This window comes from Rhamphochromis sp. 'chilingali' (assembly GCF_963969265.1).
Source record: "Rhamphochromis sp. 'chilingali' genome assembly, chromosome: 10".
In the NCBI taxonomy this organism is placed as follows: domain Eukaryota; kingdom Metazoa; phylum Chordata; class Actinopteri; order Cichliformes; family Cichlidae; genus Rhamphochromis; species Rhamphochromis sp. 'chilingali'.
In genome coordinates, this window is record NC_137937.1 from 21,551,575 (window position 1) to 21,562,064 (window position 10,490).

Below are 10,490 nucleotides of genomic sequence, written 5' to 3' on the forward strand. Positions count from 1 at the left end.
TCTGTATATGTGTATATGTATTTGGAGCCATGCAATAAGAAGCTTAAATGCTAATATAAAGCGTCTGACATGTGCAGCATCAAAAGTCTCCCTCAGTATATCTGCATAAAGCAAAGCACTTACAGGTGGTGACTTTCCAAAGACATAAAATATGACTGTGACAGGTCATAAAAACACCTGAGAAGGTCCAGATATGGCCATTTGCCTCACATTTTAACTGCTGAAGTTTATGTAAAGCTCAAAGTAGCAAAAATAAAAACAAGAAGTATCATCAAAATAGACATTAATTCCTTAAATCGCCACATTTTTAAATGTAAAAACACAAGATGGGTTTGGTTTTTAATAATTAAGGATCGGAGCCATTAAACCCAGGCGTGTCGGTCAGAAAACTCGTGCTGAGATGATGTGGTTTAAAAAAAAAAAAAAAAAAAAAAAAGTCATACGAAGGAAAGTCTTCTGATTGGCAACAATGTTGGATCGTCTGTGATCAAACCGGCAGCCACCATTGGCATAATAGCTGTGAAGATCCTGTCAAGACAGGAAAAGAGAGAAAACACATCATATGTAAAGACTATGTGAAATCAGTATTATTGAGTCATGTATTATTAGGCCATGTTATCCTACACAGGAGCAGAGTACTGATATTTCAAATAACAGGAGTAAGAAAACCATAACAAACAAACTCATCGCTCACAAGCGTCTTATTCCTGATTCACGTTGATCAGCCACAGGTAAGCTCGGAGGAGGAGACGGAGAGGAGACAATGGAGCCGGTGTTCTCCTCAGTGTTCAGCTCATCACTGAAGGATAAGGAGGAGGTCAATGTCAGCTTTTGCATCCGCGCCGAGTCAAATTTTATGCCTGTGAAGGAAGTCGTACCTTTTATAGTATGCCAGCTCCTCCTGCAGCAGGAACACCTGAGCTTTGAGTTCATTCTTCTCCTGCAGGACGTCCCGCAGCTCCTGCAGGGTGAAGCGAGGCTTGTCCGAGTCCTCCTCTGGCTCTTCATCCGTCGATCCATTCTGCATTCAAAACAAATATTCATTCTTTCTACTGCACAGCTTAAAAACAAATACTATAAAATGAAAGAGGTTGGTTATGCTGTTGAAGTCAAACTGGTTTTCTCCAGCAATGTACAACAGAAAAAGGAGCAAACAAAGTTTCAACCATGAGTCGCCGTTCTTGTGCATTTAACAAAAAAAGGTCATGTCTGACAGATGTTCATCGCCTTAAGGAAACACTACATGACAAAGTTTGTCTGAATCTGCCTACGCTGACCTGTCTAATGTCTCTGGCATTGTGATATGAGCATTAACAATAACATCAGTCCAGTGAGTGTCATGGTGTTATGGCAGATTAGCTAAACGGTGAAACAATCTTCTCCCAGCTGTGCATCACTTCAGGCATATTTAAACATCCAGTGCTTGATCATTTTCAGCACCAATGAGGCGTAGCTAGTAATAAAGTGTGGACAAACTATTTTTACCTTGCTCCGCCCTTAAAACTGTGGCAATACCAGTATCCTGGCATGGCTACGCACACCTCATTATACCACTGTAGCATCAACAAACTACAGATCCATCAATTTCTGCTGCTTATCTGGGGTCGGGTTGTGAAGACATCTGCCTATGCAGGGAAGTCCAGACCTCCCTCTTCCCAGTCATCTCCTCCAGCTCATCCAGCTCATACCAAGGTATTTCCAAACCAGTTGAGGGAAGTAATCTCTCCAGCCTGTCCTGGGTCTACCTCGAGGCCTCCTCCCATTAGGACATGCCTGGAACACCTCGCCCACAATTGATCCCAGTTGGATCCTGAACCACCTCAGCTGGCTTCCTTTGAGAAAGGCCAGCCACCCTTCTGAGGAAACTCATTTCCACTGCTTATATCCACCATCTGATTCTTTTGATCACTACCCAAAGCTGTGTGACCACAGGTGAGGGTGGGGACGTAGATCAAATCGACAGCTTTGAGATCTTTTCACCCAAACACACTCGAAGCACCAATCTGTCTGACGATCTCCCCTCTCCCCTCACTCATGAACAAAACCCCGAGATACTTTAACTCCACCACTAGCGGCAGCATCTCATCCCTGACCCACTGCTCTCACTCTCGCTGCCTCACACTCAGCTTCGAACCACTTCAGTGTGAGCTGGAGGCCAGCACGTATAGAGGGAACAGATCATGGTTTCATGGTTCACTGGAGTCCCAAAAATCTGGTCTCCTAGTTTCACCCTATGACTTAACCCTGGTCCTTCATGTCCCACCTGCAGTGGCTCTGTGTCCCAGCAATGGGCCCACCCCACAGTTTGAGAACCACTGACCTGAAGTTAAATTAGATTAAACCAGATACATCTGTGAGTAGTGAGATTAAAGATGGTACCAGCTGACTGCTGTGCCTCACTATGACAAGGTGATAACAACTATTTAGTGTAAACAGCCTTATGGCAGCTCTGCTATAACAACACAGCAGCACTGGCTAAATAGTAAAGTGTACGTGGACATTACCAGCAACAATGTTGTTGAGTTCTCCTCTTCATCTCCGTCTTCCTTGTTATCCTCTCTGTTTGCTGACTTTCGGAGAAAGGAAAGACTCTTGTCGCACTCGAAACAGTTTTCCAGAAAGTCTGGATCTGCCCCACACTCCACCCACACTGAATTTGGTTTGAAGGAGCTAGAAAGGTGAGCTGCTGCTGCTGCAGACTAGATTTGTGACACATAAAAGCCACTTAGGCAAAAAACAAAACAAAAAACCCACCCACAAATAGTTTAAACATCTGCTAAATATCAGGTATTTTTTCTTACAGTCATCAGTGGGGATGCAGGTGAAGAAATCTCAGAATTTGACAGAGGCAACTCTTCTGTCTGAGCGACTTCTATCTCTCGCTCCAGCTCCCGCAGCTCCTTTTTCAGCCTGGTGACCTCCAGCCGCAGAGCCCCCGCTTCCTGGTGTTGTGCCTGGGCTGCAGCTTCCAGCTCAGCCCTCTGCTGAATCAGGGTCTTGCCCTGGGCCTCCATCAGTCCTATCCTGTGAAGAAGCTCCTGGTTCATCCTTATCAGCCGATGCTGCTGCAGCTGGAGCTGAAGTTCAGAGAATTTGCTCCATGAATTCTAGTAAAACAAAGTTGTTGTTTTTTGTTTTATAGTACATATATTCTTAGATGCAGGTATTGTGAATCCTCACCGCCTCGATATCCTCATTTTTTAGCGTCAGCTCATGATCTTTAGCCCGGATGTCGTCTCTCTGTTTATCCACCAAGTCTTGAAGTTTCTTCATCACTTGTTTTTCTTTCTCTGACATTCCTGCTGTAATCCAAATTAATAAATTAATGCTCACAGAAGGGTTACATAAGCATTCAAATAAGCACAGTAAAATAGGTTTTTAAAAAATCAAAACAGAGTGAAATTCTGCACTCGGGCAGATTTTGCACTAAAAACTTTTACCAGCATGAAACCGAACAGAACTACAATCACATTTAAAGAGTTACGAATCCACAGGAATATTTTTCAGTACGGATGCACTGTGTACTGTAAATCCTCCAGTTAAACACCAGGGTCACAGTCATTTGTTTTAAACAGCAAACGCCTAAAACTATTAAATGACACAATTTCCATGGTGTACACCTTCTTAATTTGGTGTATTAATACACAAAATAAAAGAGTGCAAAAGATTTATAAAAATATTTAACTTTTCAATTTAAAGTAAAATATGATAGGTTATTTTCCCAAAACATAGAAATTTTCACAAATGGCTTTGAGATTCAAGAAAATAAAGTACCATAGATGTATATGTTTGAGACAGATAAGGTGTCAGTGGCCAGAGGAGTCACGTCATGTAATATCCTGTTGTTTGTGTGCTTATAACCAGTGCATGTGCTGCAGCCCTGACAGTAAGTATAAAAGCACTTCCACACAGAGCAATATTTTAATCGGATTCAAAAATAGACTTCTTCACAAGCTCCCGGCTTTCTCTCTGCACAGCCTAATGCCCAGGGTGGCAGTGTGTAACATACAGCAGACTGTTATGAGTATGAAACACATTTCAGATTTTCAGCCAAGACTGATCTTTAAGAGTCAGAGCAGAATTATTACAGTCTTGCATTTTTTTTTGTAATAACATTTGAGTTTTTATTTTCAGTTCGGTTTAGTTTCAACCAGTTTGCACAGTGGATTTTCTCGTGTTGGATGTTAGTTTTTTGTACATTTCTTCCACTTATCCAAAACAGGGTCACAAGGGGGGTTTCGGGGCTGGAGCCTATCCTAGCTACCATAGGGCGAAAGGCGGGATACACCCTGGACACGTTGCCAGCCTGTCGCAGGACTAAGACATAGAGACAGACAACCATTCGCACTCACATTCACACCTATGGACAATGTGGAATCATTATTTAACATAAGCCCACTAACTGCATGTCTATGGATTGTGGGAGGAAACCAGAGTACCCAGAAAGAACCAACAAAGACACAGGGAGGAAAAGGTCAGATGCTGGATTCGAACCCAGGATCTTCTTTTTGTAAGGAACAATGCTAACCACTCACAGATTTTTGTTGTAATAGACCTCACTGCACTGAATCATACTTGTTATTAATCTCTGTCTCTCTTCCGCAGCATGTCTTTTATCCTGTCTTCCTTGTCTCACCCCGACTGGTTGCGGCAGATGGCCGCCCCTCCCTGGAGCTGGTTCTGCCGGAGGTTTCTTCCTGTTAAAAGGGAGGTTTCCATTCCCACTGTCGCCAAAGTGTTTGCTGACAGGGGTCATATGATTGTTGGGCTTTTCTCTGTATGCATTATTGTAGGGTTTACCTTACAATATCAAGCGCCTTGAATCAACTGTTGTTGTGATTTGGCGCTGTATTAATAAAATTGAATTGAATTGATCATATTGACATGACAGCATCACACAGTTGCTGCAAATTTGTCAGCTGCACATCAATGATGTGACTCTCCAATTCCACCACATCCAAAGGTGCTCTGTTTGACTGAGATGGGGTGACTGTAGAGGTCCTTTGAGTACAGTGATCTCACTGTCACCTTCAAGAAACCTGGTTGAGATGATCTGAGTTTTAAGATCTGTCCATAAAGAGATGGATACGGTCAGCAAGAGCACTCGGGTAGACTGTGGGGTTTAAGGAAGCAGGAAACGTTTTTCTAATCTTCTGTTGTCCAGTTTTGAGGAGCCTGTGAAGCAGTTTTCTAATCTTAGCTGACAGGAGTGGCACCCAGTGTGGTCTTCTGCTTCAGGTTCCTCATGTTGTGCATTCAGAGATGGTCTTCTGCACAACTTTGTTGTAACTCGTGGTTATTTGAGTTACTGCTGCCTTTCTCACAGCCTGAAGCAGTGTGTTTTTTGCTTCCGACCTCTGTTATCAACAAAACATTTTCACCCCCCGCTCACTGTATATTTTCTCTGTTTGAACAATTCTCTGTAAACCTTAGAAATGGTTGCCTGAAGAAAAAAAATCACAGCAGATCAGCAGTTTGTGAAATACTGACACAATCCATCTAGCAGCGACAACCATGCCATGTTCAGAGTCACTTAAATCACTTTTCTTCTCTATTTTGATGCTTGATTTGAACTATAGCAGGCCATCTTGACCATGACTACGAGCATACATCCCTTGAGTTGTCCACTAAGATGTAACACACCAACTGTTTTCTTATTCAAGGTTTGTGTATTAAACCCTGGCCGAGAGCTTTTTGGTAATCAACTCACCTTCATGTTTCTGCAGATCTTCCTCTGTGACCGGTGTCTCTTTAAGTGAGAGGCTCACCAGCAGCCTCTTGTTCTCCGCCTGAAGCTGAGTGATTTGAGAAAGCAGGTCCTGGACTTCTCCTCTCCACACATCCTCCAGCAACTCCAACTCCTGAGCACAAAAATGAGGACACTTCAAATGGAGTACTGGACCCATTAATACTTTAAATGGAAAAAAGGAAGCTAGGGGCATGTTAGATTTTTTTCTTTTATCAAAAGAGATCATCCCTTACTTTATGAGGATGGATCAAACCTATCACACTCTGTGCTCCACACAAGCAGTGAATCAAAATAAAGTCTAATTTGCATCTAAATGTAGAAATAAGAAAAAGCTTTTTAGTCCTGATTCACCGTAAATATCCTGAGACTGAATAGAAATGACCAAGAACTGATAACTAATCACAAGAAAACTCAGCTTTTGTGCATCCAGTGCTTGAAGCTGAGAAGAAATAGTGTGAAAATTAGAGTGTGTGCTTGTGTTAGCTCTGAGAGGCACTGGCCACCTGTCCATGCTGTTTCACGCCACTTGTTCAAAGAGGGGATAGACTCTAGCGGTCACATGACCATAAAACAAGGTTACAGGGTCAGATGTGTGTGTACTATTTTTCCATGTTTTAGATCGAGCAGTTTTAACATTACATGAAGATAACATCTTCATTGTGATTTTCTGGTAGAGAGCAGAATTCATGGATCCATTAATTAAGGCAAGTCGTCCTGAAGCATCAAAGCAGCCCCAGACCGTCACACTACCACCACCATTTCTGATTAAAATGCTGTGTAAGTTTAACATAGGATGCAATGGGACGCAAACCTTTCAAAAGGTTCAGCTTTTGTCTCGTCAATCCACAGAATTTTATATATATATTTATTTATTTTTTGGAAATGTGAGTCAAGACTTTGTTTTCTTTATGCACAGGAGTGGTTTTCGCCTTAGAGCTCTCCCATGGATGCCATTTTTGCCCAGTCTCTTTCTTACTGGAATCATGAACTCTGATCTTAACTGAGGTAAGTGAGACCTGGAGTTCTGTAGATGTTGTTCTGAGTTCTTTTGTGATCTCCTGGATGAGTCGTTGACGCACTTTTGGAGTCATTTTGGCAGGCTGGTCACTTCTGCAAAGGTTCAGCACTGTTCCAAGTCTTCTCTATTTTCTGTATAATGTCTCTCATTGTGTTTTACTGGAGTCCAAAGCCTTAGAAATGGATTTGTAGCCCTTTACAGAATGATAGACGTCAGTAACTTTCTTTCTCAGCTGTTTCGTTGAATCGTGGCATGACGTGTTGCTTCTTCACTTTGTCAGACAGACTGTGATTTCCTGATTCAACAGGTCTAACAGTAATCAGTCCTGGGTGTGGCTGGAAACAGAACTCAGCTTTAACTATCAGTAACCACAAAAAATGTGGTTAATGATAGTTAATTACGGGGTTGTGGAGAGAGAGTTTTTACTTTAACACACAGGGCCAGGTAAGTTTGGAAAACTTTTTTCCCCTTAAAAAAATGAATTCATCATTTTAAAAACTCAGGTTTTACACACACACACACACACACACACACACACACACACACACACACACACACACACACACACACACTCTGATGGTTGCATCGTGGGACTCCATTTCAGCAGTGCTTCCAGATTTGCTTTTTGATCATTGGAGAGTTGCTTAAAAAAATGATTATGTATTTCAGTACTGGTTACACCTGCATCAGGAAATGATAGAAGTGCGAGAACAAAAACAAAACCTCTTTGGCCTGCAGCAACACTGAAGGCAACAAAATTAATTTTCTTGTCACTGAAAATGTAAGTAATTTTCTCAACCCTATAAAAAAAAATTGCGTCTCTGCCACCGCTTCTTTCATGAAAACAAATTATTATCTCAGATGGGCTGATTTCTTGTAAATCTGAGAGTTATTTGTGTAAACTGTGCAGCTAATGGCTCTAATCCACAGCTAAAATAAATGAAATATTGTGCTGGATAAGGCCAGCCGCACATCTGGTTTATTGCTCCCAAAATCTGTACTTAAAATACTCAAGCATACACATGTGTCTTAAAGGTCCGGTCTTGTTATTATACATGATAGGAGGTTGTTTGATTCATTAGACAGTGTGCTATAAAGCAGTTATGTAATGGATGTGAAATGGTCATCCTACTGCAGCAATCTAATACAAACAGTGCTCAAAGCAACTCATTAAATGCCACTACCTGAATATAGTTGTTATAGTTTTATTTTTTCATTAGTTTCCAGAGATGATTTTCTTGTATCAGTTTAGTTAGTATTGTTTGAAAATATTTAGCTTTAGTTTAGTTTTTATTAGTTTCAGTATTTGTTTTGGTCTTTTTAAATTTTATTGTGTGCAGAGCATGTGCCAGAGACTATATTTAGGAAAAATCAGAACATGTAAGTGTTTAAAAGCAGCTGACTCACAGTCCAGACACTTAAATCAAAGCCTCATCCGGCAAGCTGTAATAATATTTAATCTCTATGCTTATTTTAGTTTCGTTTTCCAAGTTCACAAAATCGTTCCAGTTAGTTTTCCCCTTTTTTGTATTTCTAGTTTTTATTTTAGAAGTTACAATATTTTTCCACATCTAGTTTTAGTTAACTACAATAACCTATGACTGAAGGAAAATACACAAATGATAGCTTCAATAGGCATCCACAAACATTTTTAGCTGTATTTTCTCCACTTTATTCTGTTTTTCCACACTAAAAGCTGAATTATAAAATGTGCTGATATCGTTTTTGCTCACCCGACACAAGGCCTCATAAACAGGTACACACACAGGTGGAAGTAGAAACAGGTGTCTGCAGGTAGGTTGACACTGACCTTCTGGTGCTTCCTCTCCTGCTCGTGTCTGTCGCTCCGCTCCTGCCGCAGTCTGTCAAGCTCCCTCCGCAGGTCCTCGGCCTCCTGCCCAGTGGCTCCGCGGCTCACCAGCGCCTCCAGTAGCTCCAGGACCCGAACCACTCGGGGCACCAATGCGACGAGAGCGTCGCAGCCAAACTTGTCTATCATCCGCTCAAACTCCTGCCCTAGCACCGCCGCTATCTCATACACATCCACAACCGTGAGCACCGCCGCGGGTTTGTCCAGCACCGACACAGCCCGGTTCTCCATGCCTGAGCTCAGTTTTATCTACACCGCAGGACTTTTACATATTTTCATGTCCTCTCAGTCTCCGAGAGGACTAATTTGCAGATAGACGAGTTTACCTAAGCAAACAGGAACCTGAGCGAGAACGCAGTTTGTTGACAGGTAAAACTTTCTGCTGCCCCTCGGATGCCGCGTTCACATACCCGCGAAAAGTCGTAAATGTCCTCATCCGCGGTAAAACGTGACATTTTTGCATGTTATCAGATGTAAAACAGAGACATGACGAAATACGAGGGAAAACGTGTAAATACCCCCTTTCATTTTTTTTAAAGGACCGGTGATTATTGGAAGTAAAATAATTTTGGCGATACTTGGAGTCGTGTATGATGAAACAGCAGTTCGTTGGGTGTTTAAACAAATATCAGTGCTTTTTTTTTTTTTTTTTTTAGCTCACGCTAAGTAAGAAAACTGAGAGAAACGCATACTCCTCTGTTCCAGCAGTTCAACGTGTGATTTCAAGACGCTGGTCATATTAAAAATTGTCTGTGAAGGCAGCAATCCTCGTTGTCTCCAGGCCGAACTGCGCATGTCAAAATATCAGTAATTCGTTACCTTTTATGCTCCTAATGTAGGCTCTAAAATATCCCGGCCGTACGTGGCGCCTTAGCGACAAGCAGGAAATAATAAGCAGTACAGCAAAATACATAAAACAAAAAAAAGTTAATTGAAAATATTAAAATATCGCCAGTGTCACTGATATATGTTGTGGTAACAATGCATGGTTCATATGTTCAGTGTTATTTTTTAATTGTCTGAATTAGTCATTAATAATTTGAAAGCGTTTATTAATATTATTATTATTATTATTATTGTAAATTTCCAGGTAAGTTTTGCAAAATTCATATATATAAAATGCACAAAAGGCTGCAATTAAAACGGTTCTAGTTAGAAATGTTCTTTTGAACCTCTTCTTTGTGGTTTCAAGCTCATGCGTATTGACATCGTTACAAATGTCCATTATTCAGCATTAAGCCGGGCATGCTGAATGTACTGTTTGTTTGTTTTATGTATCTTTATTCAATGGAAAGTAAGATGTTTGAATTACACAGATACATTAACCATTACATAGCCACTGACAGGGCAGTAATTCATTTTTACTCATGTAGACCTTCTGAGGTTTAAATTGACCATCAGAATGAGGAAGAAAGGTGGTTTAAGTGATTTTAAACGTGGCATGGTTGTTGGTGGCAGAGAGGCTGGTCTGAGTATTTCAGAACCTGCTGGGATTTTCCCCACACAACGTTATGGCATGGGCATGTGTGACTGCCAGTGGAAGTGGGTCACTAGTGGTTGCTATCGATGTGACTGCTGATAGAAGCAGCAGGATGCATTCTTAAGGGTACAGAGGTGTACACTCCGCTCTGATTCAGCCAAATATTGAAAACTGATCAGACAGCACTGGAAAATGCAAGTAGATATGACATGGCCCAATCCATACTGATAAAGGAACCAAATTTTTTGTGAAGGGAAAGAAATCACCTGACAGACCAGCTTTTCAGTTATTACAAACAAAATTGAGGGCAAAGAGAGACCCACAAGCAGTAACTGAAGGCGTCTGCAGTTATGGCCTAGCAGAGCATAGGGAA

The 10,490-nt window shown here is 41.4% G+C and overlaps 1 protein-coding gene across 4 annotated transcripts; it reads right to left on the reverse strand.

Moving 5' to 3' along the window:
- Nucleotides 1–419: 419 nt before the first annotated feature.
- Nucleotides 420–9,020, reverse strand: LOC308404386 (RILP-like protein 1). 4 transcript variants are annotated; one of them, XM_080894413.1, is made up of 8 exons: nt 8,578–9,020; nt 5,711–5,861; nt 3,181–3,299; nt 2,802–3,077; nt 2,505–2,699; nt 879–1,021; nt 695–799; nt 420–528 (listed from the first exon to the last, which is right to left on the reverse strand). In XM_080894413.1, the coding sequence occupies exons 1-8, from the start codon at nt 8,866–8,868 to the stop codon at nt 438–440; spliced, it is 1,371 nt and encodes a 456-aa protein (XP_080750539.1). In that variant the 5' UTR covers nt 8,869–9,020; the 3' UTR covers nt 420–437. The 4 variants fall into 4 exon arrangements, with proteins under 4 accessions (XP_080750539.1, XP_080750537.1, XP_080750538.1 ...); XM_080894411.1 differs by having other exon boundaries at nt 2,802–3,107; XM_080894412.1 differs by having other exon boundaries at nt 3,181–3,302.
- Between the last annotated feature and the right edge of the window lie 1,470 nt (nt 9,021–10,490).